The following is a 22,973-nucleotide window of genomic DNA, read 5'->3' on the forward strand; positions in this document are numbered from 1 at the left end:
GGCCAGAAAACGCTCCCCGCGCTCGCTGTTCTCGTGGAGTTCACAGCCTCAGCAAGAGGTTCCAGATGTGTCTGTCCTGTGTTCCTATTCACTTAAAAGCCTACATAGGGGGGTTATAGAAAGCAGTAAGGGATTACCTGAAAAGTGTCACATGCTCACATTTGTATTTCTAATTATGAAACAGTATATACTTGTATATATACATATTGCTACTGCTGTATGTGTTGAGAGAGAGAGAGAGAGAGAGAGAGAGAGAGAGAGAGAGGATACCTATGGAGAAGAACAGAGGTATAAATAAACAGTATAGTGGGAAGAAAACCAGGTAAAAACAGACCACATTTTTAAAATATTTGACATGAAGTGATTTGTATTTAAATCTGTTAAGTAAGAGTTTGTTTATGGTGCGTGTGCACATATACATTAAGTACATACGACTGCTCATTTCTTTTTTCTGCTCATGTATCTCTTGGGAGACTAAAATACAGTACAGTCTTGTTAATTTATATAAGCATTTCAGAAAAGTTACAAAAAACAATTTAAACATTTTATCTCATAAAATCGAAGACATACATTGTTTTACATTTGTTCTTGTATTAATTTTCCATGAAAATATCAAGGATGAAGAGCCTGTCAAATAGCTTAGCAGATTAAAGCACCTGCTTAGGCAGACGCAGGGCCTGGGAGTTTGAACCCCTGGCCTGCAGTGCCGGCCCCATCCCCGGGGCGTGCTGAGCCTGCTGTTGAGACTGGGCGTGGGGGTGCATGCCTATAATACCAGAACTTGGGAGGCTGTAAGCAGGAGGATCACTAGGAGTCTGATCTATGCAGTGAGACCCTGAACACGCTGCATACGCTGTCCTAAATACAAAAAGAAAGAAAGAAAATATCGAAGATGATACCTCAATTAATTATCTGTGTGTGTGTGTGTGTGTGTGTGTGTGTGTGTGTTTCTGTACATCTGTGTACATGTGGCTGTGGGTTATAGAAATACAACGTGGCCAGCCATATTTCCTATGGGACAGCTTATAGTGTGGCAGGGTAATCAAACAGGTTAATTTTATCACTTTATCACAACAAAGTCCTGGTTTCTATTTTGTAGTATTAATTACATACTAAGAACACAGGCAACATTTGTTGCCTATGAAAACATTCTTTTGTAGATAAACCAGAGATGTAAATAAATTATTACATTAGGGCATTCAGATTTCTTAAAGTTTTATTGCTACTAGTTTCAAATTTGATCTTTATCTCAGTATGTAAATTATAAATACTAATAAGCAATAATTTATTTGATGATTTATTTAGCTATTTCTGTAACTTCTAAGACAGTTGAAGCATATGTTCAAATGATCTTATTTCTGTGTTCCTTGAAGTGTTTTCTTGAAATCTTGTGTGTCACACTGGATAGAGTTAATGTGCAGACAAATGCAGTGCCTTGCTTAATGTTCATAGATTGGAAAAATGTGTGCGTGCCAAGGAAGGCTTGGAGGCCGATCTGTATAAGCGGTTTATTCTGGTGCTGAATGAGAAGAAGTCCAAGATCAGAAGCCTCCACAAGCTTCTCAATGAAGTTCAAGAACTGGAAAAGAATATTGAACATGGAAGGTATTGTCTTCTGCTGTTGGACGACAGATGTATATGCTTAAGTAGAATTTCTTTAAAATCAGTTGGAAGTTAGGTGTCAACTTTTAATACCATGAGACCCCTTAACAACTGGGTTTGATATTAGACTCAGAGTCAGGCATGGCAGGAGATGGGGAGCTCTTGAGATCTTCCACATCTGCCGTCTATCTCCCTTATGCGTAACTCACAGAGGTAGTATGGCTATGTAAGTATTACTTAATTAACTTTTAGACATCATTAAGAAAGTAACATGAATTTAAAAATTTCTTTATCTAAGGGCTGGTGAGATAGCTCAGTGGACTCAGTGCCTGCTTAGGCAAGCACAGGGTCTGGGGTTGGACCCCTGACAACACATGCCACGCTGGTCCAGCCCCCAGGCAAGCTGAGCCAGCCATTGAGTCCAGGCGTGGTAGCTCATGCCTGTAATCCCAGCAATGGGGAAGCTGAAAACAGGAGGATCACTATGAGTCTGAGCTGCATAGTGAGACCCTATGCCAAATACATTGAAAAATTCTTCATCTATAATACAGGAGTTTTCTGTGCACATTTGTAATATTGTTGTATAAGTCCTGGTTTACTCTAGAATCAAGTGATAAATATTAACTGTCATGGGGCATTGCTCATGTTATCAGAGAGCTTGGTCCTTTCTCTTCATTCTGACAAATTTTCTGTGAGACTGGGTATGCACTTGATTCACAAGGAAAAGCCGTAAGTGGCAGTGGCTGGTGTCTTCAAACACAGTTTTTTAAAAATTAGCATATATACAGGACTAGGATGTTTCCCTGAACCTGAGAAGTTCGGGTTTCCTAATTGCAAAGTCTAAGAAGCAGGTGTGATGTCCCCTGGTCCTCCTTCAAGTAGTGGACTGGCACTGCTGTATGCTACCGTGTGCCATTGCACAGGCCCTTTGAACACTCTTGCCTCCCTTTCGGGACAGTCGAATGAAGCTTACAACTGGCTTGGGATCATTGATATACCAAGCATTCTGTGACCTGCAGAGACATCTGGGAGATCAGTATTGACACACACATCGTAAATGGTAAGACTGATTTAGGAACTAATTTATAGTGAGCATTACCAACATCTAGATCATTAGACGAGAGAGAGGCTTGTTCTTAGGAGTGTTAATGAGCAGTCTTCAGGGTGGTCCATCTAAATCATACGAACTTCACTACACGTTTATCTAAGTAGGACTTTTTCTATAACAGTTATGGGTAAATCTAACATCTAGCCAGGTGCCAGCCAGTGATCTTCAATTCCTCTTTCTGTTTCCAGGGAAGGTACAGCCAGCTCTGAAACCCTAGCCGCCTGTGACCCCGCCTACGATGTGAGTACGGATGAGGGAAGTGGAAATGAGGCTGAGCCCTCAGTGTCGGCCCCAGGTGAGAGAAACAGGCTTGTTGTCTTGGTACTAGTGACCATGCCTGGGTCACTATTACATCGGCTCAGGGCCAGCCAGATAGCTCAGCGGATTAAAGGTTCAATCCCCAGAGTGCCATGATGGTCCTGCCCCACCCCTGAGGCACACTGAGAGGAGATTGAGACAGGGATCGAGACACACACACACACACACACACACACACACACACCCCAGGGTATGCTGTGGCTCATTAAGCAAGGATATGGAAGCATCAGGGAGATACACCTTCATGCTAAGTGTCACCAGCTCAGAGCTGGTTGCTTTCAACATTTGAGTTCTGTCTAATTAAGACAATAGATAGGGCACTGTTTAGGGTCACCCCAGTGGTTAGATGACCCTCTACTTGAGGTATCCCCTTCCTTCTCCTCTTCAGGAGGATGTTGGCCCTGGGGTCAGTGAGACAGCAGAAGAGAAGCGAAAGTGGCAGTTCTGGGTGGCATGCCTGGGTCACTCCTTGGGCTGTATACCAAGCTGGTGTTTGAATCATGGATTATTTTATAGCTTATAGATTTCTGAGGGGTAGTAGAAGCAGGGTCCCTTAAACTCATTTAATACCTAGAAGGTTTTGACAAAAACCCAATATTATATGTAAAACAATTTCATTCTTTTTTGTGGAAAATAATTGTAAGAGCCTTTTGGGTACCAGGGAATTTTTCTGGGCCATATTGAGCAAAATGCAAAACTGAGTCAGTGTGAAATTTACATTCTAGTGAGGAAGGGAGCAGAGTTACAGATGTGATGTTAGAGCAGTCCAAGAAAAGGCTTGAGTCAGAAGGTGATCTGGGGAGGAGCATACCTGGCAGGACGAGCACACCTCAAAAACTACAAGTCACTTAGACCCTGAGAGCCCCAGGGTTGGAGCCGCAGCAGAAGTTGGTGTGGTTGAAGGCTGGAGAACTGCAACATGGGATCAATCTCTGTGACGAGATTGCACCATGGGAGCATTTGAAACAGCCCAGTGCGAAGTCTGACTCTTCCGTAATCTGGCTACAGAGTTACGATAGGATGTGGGGTGACAAACGCTGCAGGAGGCATTAAAGGCAGGAACGGTGCCAGCAGTGGAGTGAAGATAGATGATGAGCAGCGAGCAGGATCTACTTAGACAGAGGTTTGACAGACGACCGAGCGAGCTGCCAGGGCTGGGGTGGTGCTTCAAATGGGGTGTCCTGGAAGCCCAGGGCAGGAAGGGTTTGACGGAGCAGACAGTGACCAGCTGAGCAGAAGGGATGCTGCTGTGAGGCCAGGGAGCCAGGACTGGAGGACTGCCAGATGTGACAATGTAAGCAGCACTGACGACCTTAATGTATAACAGTGCGGGACAACAGGATGTCAGGGAAGTGAAGGAGAGAAATGGAGGTGACCCTCAACTGCAGGTGACACTTCAGTAGTTTTCACTGCAAAGAAAAAAAGACTTAGGCAGCAGCTGGAAGGAGAAGTAGGAAAAGGAGTGTTGTGGTTTTGTTTTTGTAGGGAAGAAAGAATGTACTTTATGCCCATAAAATGCATAGAGTGCACAGCGAGAGCACGGAGCGCTGGCAGTAGAGGGCAGAAGGGCAGGAAAACATGGGTGGAGAGGATAAGGCCCTCTGCACAGCTAGAGAAGGTGCAGGCATGTCCCCTAATGGCTAAGAGAATGGACAGAGACGTGAGATCACTGATCGTGATCATGGAAACAAAGTGACGCTTACTAAACCAGTTTAGTGATTGTGATTCCAATCAGATTTGACTTAGATCACACGATCACACACATGAACACACATGCTTTTATATGAGGAAATTAAATTTCTCCTCATTTAGGTTATGCTTGTTGTACACTTCGCCCCACTTAAAATGAAACCATTTTATTTATTTATTTTGGAAACCATTTTAAAGATAAATGCATGCAGAAACTCAGAAAGGAGGACAGCCCATGGTCTTTGCAGTTGAGGCTTTCAGAAGGCTTGTTAAGTTCAGCAGCCTTTGATTTTGTTCCTTACTCAAGGTATCTCTCCAGCATGGAAAGCAGAGGAAAATTATTGTTGAAAAGAAAATAATATGTGGTTAAAAGTGGATATCTGAGAAGGAGGTCTTTTATGTGTTCAATCTAATTTAAGCAAAGCTTTAAGCTATAATTCTACTATTTTAAATTTGGCAGAATTTTTCTCATCTCTGAGTTTATTCTGCATGTTTCCTGTATTTTAGTTGTCATTTTTCTTCCTGTATTTTAGTTGTCATTACTTATTCATATCTAGTTTACTATATGTTCAATACATATTCTCTGGTTCTAATTTTTAAAAATACTTTATTTGCTTTTGATGTCAGGAATTAAGAATAGTTTTATTAGAAGTTTTATCTATTTCTTTTCATCAGCATGAGAAAGAAATATTCAGAATGCTGAATATACAAAGATATAGAATAAATTTTAGATCTGAAATGCTTGATACTGAATTGAGTACAAGATCCCATAGATCTGAGGGGAAAATACCACTCCTCTTCTCTCCCTCTCTGTCTCTCTCTTTCAATTTAAAGAGACACAAAAATGACCCAATACAAACAATACAGAATTTCAAAACAGAATGAAAGAATTAACAATGGCTATTGTATTGCATATTGTTATCTTCAAAACAGTTGCTCAGATTACCAGGTACAGGCATGCAGAACTGACCAAACAGTGTAGCACTAACTGTTCCTTTCAGTGAGCTAGCAGGAACTTGTAGTGCAGTTATCTTGGCTCTATTGTGTGTATATAATCTTTCTTTCCCCTTCTGTCTTGTCTCTTTTCTTCCATCCAAGTTGTTGTCTCTTTTTGATCAGTTTCTTTCTCTTTCACTATATTCATTGTACCTTTTGGATCTTATTTACTCTTTCAGTTTCTTACACTAGGGAGACAATATGATGTTTACACATGTGATTCTGATTTATTTGATGACCTTATTTCTTAAACCACGACTATATCCAAATTCTTGGAAGTTTATAGGTTTTTCATTCTGTTTCAGATCAAGTTTATAATAGATAAGATAGCTTTTTTGGTATCAATGGCTCAAGCCTCAGTTGACAATCGTGCTTAGGTCACCCTCAAATTGATATGAATTCCATGTGGCTTTTGAGAATGTTCTGGGAGTCTGCACCCCCTGCCTACAGGGTGTGGCTGTTCAGTGGAAATCTGTTGGATTACTAATGGTATTTGTGAAACCCTTCTACACAAGAAACCGTTTCTTTGCATCCATGCTGGACAAATATCCTAGCTTATCTTGGTGAGTGACGGAAACTCACCCGAGCATATAGAGACACAAGCACTGTTACATATGGCAGGACACCAAAGCATGCAGCACTTTACCCCAGTGGCCTTTGATTTGGCTCAACAACAGCAGGTGAGCCTTAAAAGATAATTTATCTTTATGCTGATCTTTAAAATATTGTGACAGAATCATTTTGATATGCTGGCAACAGTAAAATACTGAAAATAAATTTTAGATCTATATGAACGCTGAAGAATTTTAACTATTAATGTGAAACATTTCTTAGTCTTAACATGATTTAAAAACCATACAAATATTTAGTGGAAAATTAGATTTATTTCCTAGACCCAGATCTTTTCTTGTGAGGCAACTTTTCTTTTCTTTTTCTTTGTGGTACCGGGATTGAACTCAGGGCCTTGCACTTGCCAGGCAAGCACCTATTCTACTGAGCTATCTCCCCAGCCCCAGAGGCAACTTTTCTTGAAGTTATACCTAGCAGCTTCCTTATTAGTGGTATATCACAAGGTGAATTATTTTAATGTCTCATTAATTATTTTGATAAATGATTGATGTTTCTGAATATTTATTTCTTACAATGTAAATGGACAATGTTTCTTATAATTAGAGAATAATTGAATTAGCTTTATTTAAATTACAAATAAGAAGTTTTTCCTAGGGTGAAATTTATTTTCACGGTAAAGGTACCTAGCCATTAAGAAAACATAGACTAAGCTTTCTCTTGCTTTTCTGCATAGTTATTAGCCTGAGATTTAGCACATTAGTTTAATTAATCCTGCTTCTTAACCAACAGGAAGGTCCCTGTAATACTGCTATCAGTCACTGGAGCTTCCACTTAGTTGGTGGCTTCCTGAGCGGAAGTGTGGTTATAGAATAGCCTTTTTGAAAATAAATGAATGGCTGTGTCAAACAGTTAATGAATACTGATACAGTTGCTTTTAAAAATAGAACAGAATCCCAAATTTCGAAGTATCAAAGGGCTTGTTGCTTTGAACAGTGAATGTCTCCCCACAGAGGGGCAGCAGCGTGTACTGCCAAAGAGATTACTCAGACACCCAACTTCAGAATCACAGATGATGCTCTCAGTCTCGTCCAGCGCATTTATCATCGATACACTCACTGGTGTGTTCTAAATAAAAAGCTTGATTCAGTAAAACCTGTGTCCAAAGAGAAAAAGCAATTTAAGTATGTTTATTAGCATGTCATGGCCTTTTATACGTAACATCACTGTGTTTGCAGTGATGTTATGTGCTTCAGAAATCAATACTTTGTGCAGTTCTGGATTCTGTAGGGCAAGTCCACCTGTTGTGGTTTGTGGCTGGTTGTCCACCCCAAGCCTCATGTGGTAATGGGGCAGGGTGGGCTCCTAGAGTTTATGATTCATTCATGATCCAGTGCTGGGATTATGGGTGTGAGTGCTGTATCCGCCCTGGGGTGGACAGCCTGAGTACTGTAAGGGAAGGAGGGAGGCTTGCTCTCCACCCCTGTCTCCCCACTCTCTTACCCTAGGCCTGCTGCTTCTCCTATTTTCCTCTTGCTATTTTTCTCTGTTTTCTGCCACCATGAACTGCTGCCCTCTTCCATGTGCACTCTGCCTTGGAGCCAGCTGAGTATGGACTGAAGCCTCCACAAACTGTGAGCTAAATAAATCTTTCCTTCCTTCATTTTGGGCATTGAGTATTTTGTCCCAGCAAGGAGAGAAAAATAACCAAGACACCACCTTTTTTTCTAGAGGGAACAGAGCCTAGAAAGGTTTAGTATATTACTCTTGGTTATACAGGAGAGAAAAATGAAAAAGTAAAACTTTAAATTGATAGCATTTGAACATACAGTCTTGAGAGATGAGGTGAAAACTTTTGGAAATTTGCTAACACTGAGAGAATTGCCCTTGATATAAGAAAATACTGGGAGCAACTTTTATTGCTCTATACAAGAAAAATCCTATTTGTACGTAGTTGATCCAGAAAGATAGTTTACATCATTAGATTGAATAAATAAAAGACTTTGTGATACTTAGCTTCAGAAAATAATTCTAGACTACACCTGCCTATATTGAGGTCATTTCTCTATATGCTAATTGCTTCCTGTTCCAACATGCTAACCCTCAGTATAGAGATAGTGTCTAGCCAGTCTATCCGTACAGTAGTATGAAAGTATAACTTTGATATGACCTCATAGACAACTAGTTTTACATCTTTATGTGTTCCTAAGGAGATAAAGAAATTCTGCTAAAATGATTTGTCTCGATGTCTCTGCCTATGCATGCGTGTAAAGTGTAGCAGGCATTTTTCCCCAAGAACAACTATGAATGTAACATTGTCAGAAGAAGTAAAGAACTATTTCAAATGTTGTGTCAGTATATATTTGCAATACATAATAAATGTATTCATCATGGGGAATTCACACATATACACATGTTGACAAAAGGCAGATAGCAGCATGACAACTATTCATGCTTTAAAATGGCTGAATTTTAGGTAAGATCTTGGAGTCAAGGACTCCTACTGCTGCTGGCTGCCTGTCCAGACCTTGGTCAGTGTGGAGCTTCTGCCAGTGTCTTGCAGACTACAAGAAAGCTGGTGCTGCTAGGTCTGGGCCAACAGAAGCTCACCACATTTTTGGCAGAGTGCCATGCTGCACTCACGCCTGGAGGTGCTGTCAGTGCAGCAAGGAGCTCGGCAGGAGCTTGTGTCCTAGGGTTGTGCTTCAGGCTGAAGGGGTCCAAAGTATTTGTGTGGCTCTGGCCTACATTGAAGGTACACACATGCAGGTAGAATGGAAACAGAGAACCTGAACTTTGAGTGGATTCCCCTACCCACTTAAAAAAGGAAGGAATTTCATTGGCTCGCTCTAGTCGAGCCCAGACTCTACATTTATTGGATTACCACTTGGGCAGAGAGGCAGCTGACTGGAAACTAGGCTTAAATGATAAAACAGAGAACTTGAGACACCAGTGGCTGTTTTTCATAAACAGCAAAGAGTTAAAACATTTACTCCAGTTAGGTTTCTAAATGAACACATAATTCAAAGACAAAGATAGCAATCTTCAGAAGAAGAAACAACTCAAACCCAAAGCTGATATGATATATTATTTCACTTGTCTAGTTTTCAACAAAAGTAGATACTCAAAGAAACAGGAAAGTATGATCTATACTTAGGGGGGGAAAAGTGGTCAATAGAAACTTTCACATTGTCCCCAGATGTTGAATTTGGTAGACCAAGACTTCAAAGTATAATTATAAATATATTCCATAAACTCAAGAGAAACATGTTTAAGGAATTAAATGAGTATGATAAAAATGTATTAACAAATAGAAATCCCAAATAAGGAGGTAGAAATTACTTTTAAGAAAAGAACAAAGTAGAAATCCAAGAGTAGGAGATATGATATAAAATTAATTAGAGCAGTTCGATAACAGATTCAAGATGTCAAAAGAATAGTGTCAGTTCACTTGAAGGCTGATCAGTAGAGCAAATGATTTCTAAGCAATGGACAAAAACCTAAAAAAATAGAACAGATCCTCAGAGACCTGTGCAACAACATCAAGTATACCAATGCATGTGTAATACAAATTCAGGAATGGCAGGAAAAAGAGTCAGAAAAATACTTGATGACATAATGCCAAATCACATCTACATTTTATTAAAAAAATTAAGCATTCAAAAATCTTAGTAAACTCAAGTAAGAAAAATGCCATCAGGGGCACATACTCGTGTGGCCAAAGAGTTTGGAAAACCATAGCAAGGCCATCTTGAACGCAGGCTTCCTACCCAGCAACTACCACTTAGCAGAGGGGCATCAGTACTGTGGACAGCAGACTCCTTGCCTGGAGTGATGGAGGCCGGTGTGCAGTGGGACTGTATTCACAGAGACAGATGCAAAAGGGAAATGTCAAGTTTTATATCAAGCAGTATCTTTCAAAATGAAGTTGAAATCAAGATGTGTTAAGAATTTATTACTAATCTATCAGAAATGCTAAAGGAAAGCTTTCCGGTAGAAAATAAATGACATAAAATTGTAGCATGTATCTACAGGAAGAAATAAATTATCTGAATACAAAATACTTTGCTTAAAATAAAATTCTTTATAAATATGCATTTTCTTATCCTTTTAATGGTTCTGTTTTAATTTTATTTTATTTATTTTTTTGTGGAACTGGGGATTGAACTCAGGCCCTTGCTCTTGCCAGGCAAGCACTTATTCTACTGAGCTATCTCCCCAGCTCCCTTTTTTATTTTTATTTTTCTTTTAATGGTTTTGATGCCAGACTATACCCTCCAGTAGTTACCAGTGATATTTGGCTTATAAAAATAGATGTGTACATATATAAATGTAACAAGAATAGGATAAAGTAGAGCATGAATTGTACTGGAGCAAAGTGTCTATGTTTATTTAACAAACAATAAGACAACAGTTATCTGAAATAGAATACTAAATAAAATATGAAATTAGTAATTTAAAATATTTTCACAGTGGAAACCCTATACTCAGATGGCTTCATTGATATGTCTTAATTTTAAAGAATAAATTAATATAAATCCCTGATAACTTCAGAAGATAGAGAAGATAACACTTCTTATCTCCTTTCTTGAGGCAAATATTTTATCACAGACAGACCAGACATATCTTGAAATTAAGGCTCTAGTCTACTAACTGTCATTAGCATGCAGGCAGAAAATCTAAGCAAAATATTAGCAAAGCGAGGTCAGCAATACACAGAGAAAATGAGAGATTATAACCAAGTGAAGTTCATTTTTCTAATGTGAAGGAAGTTTTGCATCTGAAAATCGGTTATTTTATCTTAGTACAAAAACCACACGACCAGTTTGAGAGATCCAGGAAAGGCACTTGACAACTCCCAACACACTTTCATAGCAAACTCAGCAAAACCGGACGGCAGGGAGACAGCTGAGCTGATAAGGACGTGACTGTGTCAAAGTTAGAGCTCAAATACGGAATTTTCCCCCTTTGATATCATGCTTATTCAACCTTGTATTAGTTCTACCCAGTCAGCTAAGTGAATAAATAAGAGCCATCTAGATTATAAAAGAAGTAGAACTGTTCATGATATGCTAAGGAATTCATTAAGAAACTGTCACTGGTAATAAGTTAGGCATGGTTATTGGATACCAGAATTTTAAAAAAGAATAAATTATACTAGTATACACTTAAAATAAACAATTCAGAATTAAAATAATTACCTCACAATAACATCAAAACTAGTTTTTAAAGATCTATGAGTAGATTTAAGCAAAGAAATCCAGGGGTTTTATACTGAAAACTGTAAGATGCTATTGAAAGGAAGCAGATGGAAATAGCTGCAAGCAAATCCCTTTTCCTAGTGGGAAGAACTTAACATCATTATGTTAAATGCCCCACAGGTGACCCAGCACAGTCCCTGACAAGTGCCTACTATTGTTTGTCAGAAATTGTCACACTCATTTTAAAATTCATGTTGAAGTCCAAGGGAGCCAAAATAGCCCAGATTTTATTACAACACAACAAAATCAGAGAACTCCTATTGATTTCAAAAGTTATTACAGAGATACAGAAATCAATGCAGTATATGATTCTGGTTTAAAAACAGCTACTATCAATGAAACAGAGTGGAGAGTCTAGAAATAAACTTTTTAAGTTATGGTTGGCTGGTCATCAGCAGAGTTGCCCGGGGGCTTCATGGGCAGAGCACGTTTTCCACGAACAGTACTTGGACATTTGAGCATCCATGTGGAAATGAAAGAAGTAGCTTAAATATGCACTTAACATAAAACACAGAAATTAACGCAAATGGGTCATAGTCCTCAGTGTAGTAGCTAAAACTGAAAGTAACAGAAAGCTAAGTTGTGCTCCCAAGTCTTCATGAAGCTCTTTATGGAAGCGGGTCTGTAGGTCCTAAGATCTGAGCACCTATGTGTGATCTTGGGCATGGGTATAATGGAGCGTAATTAAACGTATAAAGTGATGTACTAGGTTTTAAAAAAATTACACTTTAAAATACCCAGATCATTTATTAATTTGTCCTAGCAAAGTGAAAGATAAACATTTTTATTGGACTTTCAGAGCTGAACTGAAAGAAAGGTGATGTCGAAATCAGCTGAGTATTGTATAAATAGGATGCGTGGACCTCTCATCTCTCTGTCGGTGACAGGAATCTCTCCCACAAACAGCCCATGGGGTCCTGTGCCAGCTCATCAACCTCACTGTTGAGCCGTATTTAGCTCCAGAGGTTCCAGTGATGAGGCTGTGGAGCGTTGCCGTCCCACCAGCGTCACAGGGATCCCTGCTGCAGCACAGCTCTCAGAGCTGGGGTGTGTGCAGGAAGGATGCCAGCAGGCTGGCCACAGGGCTCTGGATGAGAACAGGCTTCCCAAGGGCGGTCAGATGGAGGGTGCAGTGTGAGACCCCCAAGCTGCCCAGGTCGAGCCTTGTGGGAAAGCCAGGGAATGCTGAGCAAGGGAAGTCCTAGTGAAGCCCGGGATTTTCTATGGGGATAGGTAAGGGATTAAGAGATACCATTTGTAGGATGACAAAACAGAACAGAAAAACCTTATGATTCTTCTTGTCATGTTACTTTTTAAGATAATAAGGACATCTTTTTGTAATTTAATAGAATAGTTCGGCTGAACTAGAAACACTTGTCTGTTGATCCCTGCTGTGAAGTAAGCCATCTATTGTTTTCCTTCAGTGACTTTGGTGCCTCATGTCGTTGCTGAGTGGGCTTAAGCAGGACATCAGTCCTGCATTCCTCTGGTCTTCACGACGTGCTCCCTTTCGTCTTGCCTGTGGCTCATTGTACTTATTGATGTCACTTGGCATGACTCCTGGAAATGTGTGGGCTTGTGACGCTGCAGGGTGACACTCAAGGTCCAGACGACTCTGGATACAGTTTTCACTTCCTGTCTTCAGGGGATGCTTGCAAGAGCACCTGCGGACATTGCACCCATAGACACCCGAGTCCCCTCTCTCCTGGGGCATACTGTGCACAGCGGCTATGCTTGGCCTTGTGTGCAGGAGGGTCTCTGTAAGCCCGTCTCTGCTTCCAGAGTCCACCAACTGCAGGAAAAAAAGTAGTAAAAAACTGTTTCTTTAATGAATAACTTAAACTTTTCATTATCCCTTAAACAATCCACCACCTACTTGCGTATTATCTGCACCCTGTTATGCGTTATGAGTTGCCTGGAGAGGTGTTGTGTCCACTGTATGCAGGGCACTCAGCTGCTGAATACTTTGGAATCCATGGATTCCAAACATGAGTTTTCTGGAATGAGTTTGCTGTGGGTACTGAGGGATTACTCTACTTAATGCCATCTTGGAATAAGACTATAATGAGGTGAAAGGAAATCTCTACCACAAGTTAGCAATTGAAATGGAGATATTTTCAGGAATCGTGACAGTAATGTCAATGGATGAAAAATTTGAAATCCACCCAGGATTTTAAAAATTGTGAAGTAATTAATGAGCATTAATTCATAATCAGCATCCAGATTTTTGTAACATTATTTCAAAAGATTATTTCGTTTTTAATTTGTGACAGGTAAATTTAGGTAAACAACTATGCTGTTATGTTGAAAACTGATGTGACTGCAGGGTGCTTGCTGCTAGTAAACTAAAGCTGTCAGGCGCTTCCTGATAGCCTGTTTTCCCTTTCATGTTAAAAGTCACACCCTCTTCTTTTCCAGTAAGATGTGAATAGATCTGATATTCCTGCTAACCTGTTATTTGTCGCACAGTGTTACCTATGCAGGATCAATAATGGTAAAATATTGGCAGTATTATGGGTTTTAACCAAATATACCCAGTTCTTGAGGTTCAACAGAAATGGAAGCCAGATCCGTTTGAGAAGGGGTGAATACATATTAGTACAACTTAATCTCACCAAAGGTGATTCAAATCAACAGAAGCAACTCCAGAATATAAACAGTAGAGTTCACCCTTTTCACCTTTAGTATTAGTATTATTTTATGTATTTGTTTGTTGTAGGGTCTCACTGTGCAGCTCAGACTCGTGGTGATCCTCCTGCTTTCAGCCTCCTCAGTGCTGGGATTACAGGCGTGTGCCACTATTCCCAGACTGGTCAGCTCAGCCTGCCCTGGGGGCGAGGCTGGCAGGGCATATGGTGCACCTTATTTTATTAGAAAGTGCCACTTCCTATTCTTGGATGTATATTGTTCTAAAAAGCATTAGGGGGGACTGGGAATGATGTCACCATCTGAACAGTAACTTTAAAAACATGTATCATGAGAGCTGGCTTTGGTTAGGAGGGGTTGACGTGTGCAGTGGCCCCTGGTTCAGGGCCGGCAGATACTGTGATATTTCGGGTGATCTTGACCACCCCAGGATTGCTGAGGCTTGTAGCAGTGATGGGGTGGTGGAAAATCAGGTCATTTCTAGTAGCATTAATTTGAGAACAAGGATGGATTCTGAGGACGATATTGTCAAGGAGGTAAATTCAATCTAGAGAAATTCATTCCATTGAGACTAAGATTTGCAAGAGACAAAATACTCTTTGCAAAAGATGAATTTTCATAGTCAAATAAATATGGACAACATTGAGTTAATAAAAGTTAAGCTAGTTTCTTTACTTACACATTGTTCAATATTTAATATGGTAATTGATACGCAGTTTTATTTTCATTACATTAGGATTATAGCATCCACCATTTTCTGCATTTCAATATTTGAATTATTAGAAGGTTAATTAATTTCCAACAGAACATGAGAAAAGGAAAATTAAATAAATGCATAACACTATTTGATAAAAGTTACTTTTAAATTTCTCCTATATTAGAATTAATTTAAATGAAATTAATTTGGGTTTTTAATAAACAAGGCCTACTGAAATGGCTCTGTGCATTCATTTTTCCTCTTTATTGATTATCCTGTTTCACAGTGATACTTGGAACATATTCTGCTTAGAATGTGAGTTCATGAAGTTAGGTAATACTACATTTTAAAATAAAAATTTAATAGTATCATTTAGAGGAGTTTTAAAAACATAAAAATAGTATTACTTCCTGACAAACTGTAACTTAATATACCTTTCCATGAGAAAAATCTTAAAGTTTATTTAAAACTTTCCACGTGCATATTGGGAGTATTTTCTTTGCTATCTTACGTGCAGCTTTACAATGTAAAATTAAATCAGACGTTTCTATCGTTAGCCTCAGGATTTACATGCATAATTTCTTGGGTGACTGTGTATATAAAGCATTATATACTTGCTGCAATTTCTACTACTAAGACAATCAGAATCAATGAATTGTTTTTTAAATCGATTTTTAAGTTGACAGCCTGTTTATCCTTTTTTTTAAATTTCCAAAGATACAGAAAATAGACAAAAATGGCATCTGAGAGCTAGATGGAGAGCCTTCCTTAGACATGCTGTCAGCTGGAGTCTACACTCAGAGCCAAGTTCTTACAGCTTGTTTACAAAGATTGTGATGGGCAGCTAGGTCCCTTGATAACTCAAAATAAAAAAAATACATTGATTTGAGATCATATAGTGAAGATACGAGCACTGTTATCATCTTTCTGTTACCTCACCTCATGTTTATTTAGGAACCAAAGATTAGAATCAAATTATGATCTTCAAGAACTAACTTATGTTCTTTCTTAGAAGGAAAAGATGGTATCTCTTGAACCACCAGTTCTGTACAATTTTGAAAAGGAAAAATTTATCCTCTTCTAAGAAGAATTCTGTTTTGTTTTTTTTTTTTTTCTTTTTCATTTTACGTATTTGGTACAGGGTCTCACCATGCAGCACAGACTCCTAGTAATCCTCCTGTTTTCAGCCTCTCCAGCTCTGGGATTACAGGCGTGTGCCACCATGCCTGGACTCATTTGCTGGCTCAAAGTGAAGAATTCCTTTTTTAACATGAGGTGTTCATGCATTGTTCTACCATCTTATTTAAATATCACATACAGTTTAACAACCTATATATTTTAAATGGTACTACATTTTAACCCTAACTTCTTATTTCAGTTTCAGTATCATATCTTACCTGTAAAGGGGAGGACACATAATCTAGTTTAATGGCAAAGATTTAGATTTTGAGTTGAGAGCTCATAGCTATTCTTTATAAGTTATTATTGTGAACAAGGACCTCAACTTCACTTATAGGTGAGGCAGGGATTCTGGAAGCCACAGCTAAGTGAAAAGTATTTGAAATCTGTGGGATGCACAGAGGAGTGTTATTCTTATGAGTGATACTCATTTAAGCTCAAGTGAGAATTTATACCCGTAGGGCTAACAAGATAGCCCAGTGGACTAAGCACCTACATAGGCAAGCACAAGGACCAGGGTTCAATCCCTGGCACCACATGCTGCGCAGGCCCTGCCCCCACCACTGGTGTGCACTGAGCAGGACACCGGCTGCGAGTGTAGTGAGGGGTGCCTGTAATCCCAGCACTGGGGAAGCTCTGAGTCAGAAGAGTCTGAGCTGCCTAGTGAGACCTGTACCAAATACACTTAAAAAAAGAAAGAAAGAAAAGAAAAGAAAAGAAAGAGAGAGAGAAAAAAAGAAAAAGAACTTGTACCTTTGGCAGAACTTTTAGAGCCATTTTTTTTTTTTTTTTTTTTTTTTTTTGTCATGTTCATCTCTAAAATGCTGCTGAGTTAATCTGGCATTATTGCTGTGATCCTGTTCAGTATCTTGCACACAGTAAGTTTTTGTTTTGACATTTTGTTTAAGCGGTGAATGAGTTTTTTGTAACATAATGGAATATATTTGAGAGAAACACAATAAATGAAGTTTAAATTTGATTATCCGATTTAAATCATTTTACCTGCCATGTTGTTTAAATTCCATTCATAAAATGTTGACAGATTTGGACTCTTCTCATTAATACCTGGCATAACAGCAAGACCACCTAAGAGTTCATTCCAGCGAAGTCACATTGCTAACCAGGGCCTGGCGGTTGTGACTTCTACTTGGCGCAATCTCCCACCGCTTCAGGTAGATAAAGTGTGGTTTAATACTAGTACTTTTTCTCCAAGGTGAGAACACTTACTTTAACACCATGCACTACCCAGATTAGACCCTATTCGTGTTCTGTGCTGAGGCTGGCATGCCCCTTACTCATGGGTTCATTGACTGACTGCATGTACATGGCCAGCAAGACCCGCAGCCGTAGCTTCATCGCTGGGTACTGTCTAGGAGAGTCCCCGTTCTCTGTGGCTGGGCTCTGCATAGTGTAGCAAGGTGGTTGTAATGGTGCTGCCCACAACACGTGCTCCTTTCACAGGCACTTAGCCTGCTTTAAATCTATTTTGTCCGGCACCGTCCCAAAGAAAACTGCTTTTCCCTGTCCTTCCCTTTCCATGAAGCTGTAACCTACTACACTGTACAAGCCAGAGCACCAACCAGCTGTGCCTCCAGAAGATATTTTCAAGTAGTGTTTTCTGTCGCCCTTTCCACATAGATCACTTTTTAATAATTGCCTACATTCCTGGTAAACTTTAGAATAGGCAGCACAGTCACTCTTCTGGTTAGCTGTGTGTGTGTCCGACGGAGCTCCGTGAGAAAGTTGCTAAATGCGGTATTTATCCCAGCATGGGCACAAGGCTGTACAGTCTCCCATGTATTTTGTTAAATTGAATTGTCCTAATACTTCCATAAAAGATCCATGAAAAATTGCTCCTAGGACTACTCCACAGAGACCTTGGAGGAACTGTTGCCCAAAGCTAAACACCTAGGGGCAGGACCCGAACTGTCCACAGTTCTCAAGTGCTGGATAAAAGCCTAGGTGTTAAAGCACTGGGATTGTAATTTGAAACTACGTGGCCACTTTTCGGCAGTACTTTGGGGTGTTTTACAAATCTATCTGGATAAACTCTTGCCCCCCTTTCATAACAATATCTAAGTTGGGAAGAGGAGGGTTATTATAATCAGATCTTGTTCAAGCGTAAGGTCACTAAGGCTTAAGTTTCTGGTCCAAAACAGTAATGGGACAGTGATCTCACTTTGGTTTCATGCTGCTCTTGGTGGGATATTGTACAGCCAAGTATTTTACCTAATTTACGTCATTTCATCATGGCCACAATCAGTATTAGGCCTTATAGCTCTCCTGCCAAGAAAAGAGAAGTAGTTTGCCCAAGGTTACATGGTGATTAAAAGGAACAGCCAAAATTTGAGATTATTTCTGAGTAGAAAACCAAGCCCACGCCATTAAACTTCTCACTTTGCATTTAGGTCCTTCTCCCTTCAATCAGCACCTATGTTCCACTGCTATACAAATCTTAACCATTTTGTACAGGGTTATTGACCAGATATAAAGTAATGAATATTGAAATAAAAAAGCTAAGTTGCCAGTTATCATCCTGGAAAATAAACAGCTGTTGAAGCATCTTTTGAAAGTCAGTTGGATACACAGAATCAATCTGTAAAGAATCATAGTTTGACAAGGCTAATGTCACTATAAATTCTACTTATTTTTCCAGCCTCAAATTGAAAAATCATATATTCTCTGCCTCTCTGTTCAGTAAATCAACAGAAGTACCTGATTGATTCTGATTTTCTTTGGGAATACTCCAGAGACTGAGGAAGAGTCTCCTCTATTTTCCTCATCTTTAGGCACATAGAGGAAATTGCCATTGTCAACTGCATCACTTTTGGGGAGTCGTTTTAGTGAATGTAAGTTGAACCCTTTTTGACTGGTTCCCTTATCAAGGGGAGCACAGTATTCTCCAGGTCAGACAGGCCTTTCTGGATTTGAGCATTGACTGGAAGACATGACCTCCCAGAACTCTGTGTGTGTGTGTGTGTGTTTGTGTGTGTGTGTGTGTGTGTGTGTGTGTGATACATAGAGATAAATACTATGTATTAATCTATCAACAGTCCTTAGTTGTTTTATTACAGCACAGTTCTTTACAGCATTACGGAGGTCAGGGCTTAGTTCTGATTCTATCGATCATTAGCTCTCTGACTGAGGCAGTCTTTGTTAACATCACTGCTTCTCATTGGGCTCACTTGCAAAATTTAAGGAAAAAATTAGAAAAACAATCTCAATAGTATTACAAGTTCTCCTGTGCATTTAAGATTTTTTTTACCCTATAATGAGGTTGGGGAAAGTTGACAGTGTGCCTGGAGGTAACTGTGGAGTGCTGCTCAGTGGAAAGTTGTTCCTGAGTTTTCTTCCAGTTGTTGTCCTTCTAATGATACTATAGGAAGTTATATAAATCATTCACTTCTAAAATCACAGCTTGATTTTTCTTCCATCTGATTTTTGAGAAGCCCTCAAGTACTGGATTCTGCCCATTGGGAAGGATAATCCTGAAATGCCATCAAAAAGACATTTATAAGAGTCAGAAAATCCACCAACGGGTCAGAACATTTCTCCTATAGCACTAGGAGAGTGTGTGATTCATTTTATCTGAATAATTAAGGGTTGGAAATAAATCTATATTTTTTCCCATGCTTTGGCATTGCATTTACAGGTATATGGCTTTGCTAATTTATTTAAGGTCTCTTTAATCCTCAGTTTTCTCAATAATGAAATGAAGACTATAGATTTAAATTTGTTTATTTTTTAGTTTTATTTTTGTATTTAGGGTATACAGGGTCTCACTACATAGATTAGATTTGAAGTGACTCTCCTGTTTTCAGCCTCCCAAGTGCTGCGATTACAGGTGTGTGCCACCACGCCCAGTCTCAGTCAGTATCTCAGTGTGCCCTGGGGGCGAGACCAGCATGGCACACCAGGGATTGAACCCCAGCCGCTGTGCTTTTATAGCTTTAAATTTAGATTCTTAAACTGAAGCTTCTTGAAATAGATATATTCATATATTTTTATATCATACTTCTGAATGAATAGCATTATATCTGAATACCTATTTATATAATACAGTTCCACTCACGTACCCAAAGAAAGAATTAGTTGCTACTGGCATTGTTACTAATGTTACCACTATTGCTGGTAGTGCTGTTGGCGATGGAAGAACCTCTCTTCAGGGTAATGTATTGTTAAATTTTCATTTTAGTAATTTAAAATATTAAAAAGGCATCCTAGAATTTAATCTTTGTGTATGTGTATATGTTTGTTTTTTATTCTTTTTATTTTTTATTCAAAAATAGAAATAGTAAAGAACACACTAGAACTATACGGAATTTCACTAAACAGATGATAGGAGTTAGGCAATGGTTGTTGTATTGCATATTGTTGTCTTCAAATTAGTTGCTCAGATTACCAGATATAAGCATGCAAAATTGGTCAAAAAATTATAACAAATTTAAAGGAGAGAAAAAAATTTAAGCATTAGCTGCTCCTTTCAGTAGACTAGCAGAAATCAACAGTACAACTATCCAAGCTATCTTGTATATATACATATATATTTCTTTTCCTCTCCTTTCTCTCATCACATCCCAGTTCTGGAATTTAATCTTAATATAAATTGATAATAGATATGTAAAGAAATGTAGTGGTGATCCCCAGAAAATGAGGGAATGCTTTTTGAATTGGGGGAGGGGTCCACCCGGCTTCAGGGAAGTGGAACTTGTTGGGGAGAGCAGTGAGCCAGGCATTTCCAGAATTTGGACAAAGCTGCTGTGCTGTAACAGTTCTTTTAGTGTTTATGTGAGTCAGTAGGTGTTCGTAAATTCTCACAGTGCTCTTTCCTGAACAAACACTATCACTTGCAGCCTAATTTAAATAAAATAAAAATAAGCAGTAAACAATGAAATCGAAAATATAACGGTAGTAAATAACATGTGCAGATTTCATCGAGCGCACCTGTGAGCACATGAGAGCGCTGTGGTTGCATAGGTAATGCTGCGACACGGAATAAGCTTCGTCTTTCCTTATGAATCAATCTCTTTTTCATGAAAAGCAAGCTTGAGTAATCCTTTAGCCATGGGGTTCTGCAGTTCATTAGTACAAGATAGATCAGCCATATGTCAGGAAATGTAAAGGGCACTAAGACACAGTGTTTGGAGTTTAAAGAAGAGACAAAACGGTGTTAGCTTCTCCGTAAGGCAGTGGCTAATTGCCAGGACACTGGGGATAGGTGTTAACGATTCCATTCCCGGCAGCTCGTAAGCAGGCTCCAGCGTGGTTAGAAAAGATGTCATACTCCTTTCACACTAGACTAGGCCATTAAAAATCAAGTGCCTCATGATTCTGTCCCCACAAAATTTAACATTTAATCAGGACAATAGAAATAGCTGAGAGGTAGAAGGAAATAACGGGTTTGCTTTGGATTCACTTATTTACTGCAGCGTTTGCTGTGTGCATGTTGGATGCTGGGCCTGAGGTCTGGCTGCAAGGAGGCCGCTTCAGCTCAGACAGGGTCTGTCTGAGCTCACCGTCTAAGAGAAGAGAGAAACGTCTAAGCAATTACGATGTGGAATCACAAGAAGAAATTATGGTGCTGTGATCACAGGCTGTGCTGAGTAGATATTGAATAAAAACGAATGGTTGTTCAAGGAAGCAACCCTCCACTGAGCGCTTACAGAGGCGGTGTTTGAACTGTATGTGGAGACCAATTGTTATGCTGACGTACCACCTAGTGAACATCCTGCAGGATTCTTCAAGAGTGATTTACTCACCATGTTTAAAATTCAGTAATATAATCTAAGTAAAATACGAAAATAAAAAATTTAAGTTGTAAGACTTTAAAGTTAATCTATTTAATCACTGCAACTTATAATTTCTGTTAAAATCTAAGGCGCTGGGGCTGGGGAGATGGCTCAGTGGAATAAGCATTTCCCTGGCAAGCGCAAGGACCTGAGTTCAATCCCCCATTCCGCAAAAAAAAAAAAAAAAAAAAAAAAAAATCTAAGGCGCACTACATAATGTTTTTTAAAATCTGTTTATGTGGAATGAATATAAGATAAAGTGAATTAATTCTGATAGATAGACTAACATCTCAGTTCACTGATCTTGCTTCATGCCTTGGAAGAAAAGTCTATCATTGAGATATGCCTTTTGTTTTAGATAAGCTTACTGAGACCCATAGTAAGAATCAATTTTCCCTGCCAGTGAGTGTGCACATTGTGTGTGTGTGTGTACAACTGACACAAAGGTTGCATGAAACCACCCTTACTCTGTCTCATGCCTTTCCTTTGATATTCTCCAATGTAATGCTTTCTAAATGATGGTTACTACTCACTTAATTTTATAATTTACTCCTGGTCATGACGTGCAGTTTGGAAATCTCTGGTGTTCTTCTCACCTGTGTCTCTTTAGAGATCACCCTTACTGCATGAGATTGAAAACATTAAGTTGTGCGAGGCTGTCACTGTACATATTCTCATCTGTTTTACAGGCACTGGAGGAGTCTTGCTGGCTTCCTCTGCTTGTTGTATAAATTGTCGTTCAGCTACCCGCTGTGTACTCGCTAATTTTCATGCCGGTACAAGAGCGGCACCGAGTGCAGCCGTCGGTCATCCCTGCCCTTTGCTTTTTCTCCTTTGAATCGCTCCAGAGGCGCTCTCCTTGGTAATGGCTAGCACTTCTGTAGGGTGTTATGGGCCAGGCTAAGTGCCCCCCAGGTACTCATGCATTTCACTTGCCGCTGTATGAAGCAAGTTCTGTCATTCTCCACCGCAAGGTGCCTTGCCTACTGTGACACGGGTGGTGCGCAGGAGCCGGGGTTCTGCAGCAGTCGCGCCCCCCAGTGCTCCTTTACTTCTGATGACTGCTCCCTCGTCTGCCTCCCTCTCGTCTGACCTCTCTTCCTCCTCCTCCTCCTCCTCCT

The 22,973-nt window shown here is 39.6% G+C and overlaps 1 protein-coding gene across 1 annotated transcript in view; it reads left to right on the forward strand.

Moving 5' to 3' along the window:
* Xrcc4 (X-ray repair cross complementing 4) overlaps positions 1 to 22,973 on the forward strand; it is a 271,168-nt gene that overhangs the window by 147,070 nt on the left and 101,125 nt on the right. The window contains exons 5-8 of the mRNA XM_023700978.1: positions 1,453 to 1,605; positions 2,899 to 3,005; positions 8,406 to 8,408; positions 11,525 to 11,563. Coding sequence (XP_023556746.1) covers positions 1,453 to 1,605; positions 2,899 to 3,005; positions 8,406 to 8,408; positions 11,525 to 11,563 — 302 coding nt within the window. The remainder of the gene's footprint in view (positions 1 to 1,452; positions 1,606 to 2,898; positions 3,006 to 8,405; positions 8,409 to 11,524; positions 11,564 to 22,973) is intronic.

Source organism: Octodon degus, unplaced genomic scaffold (genome assembly GCF_000260255.1).
Source record: "Octodon degus isolate 3935 unplaced genomic scaffold, OctDeg1.0 scaffold00129, whole genome shotgun sequence".
In the NCBI taxonomy this organism is placed as follows: Eukaryota; Metazoa; Chordata; class Mammalia; order Rodentia; family Octodontidae; genus Octodon; species Octodon degus.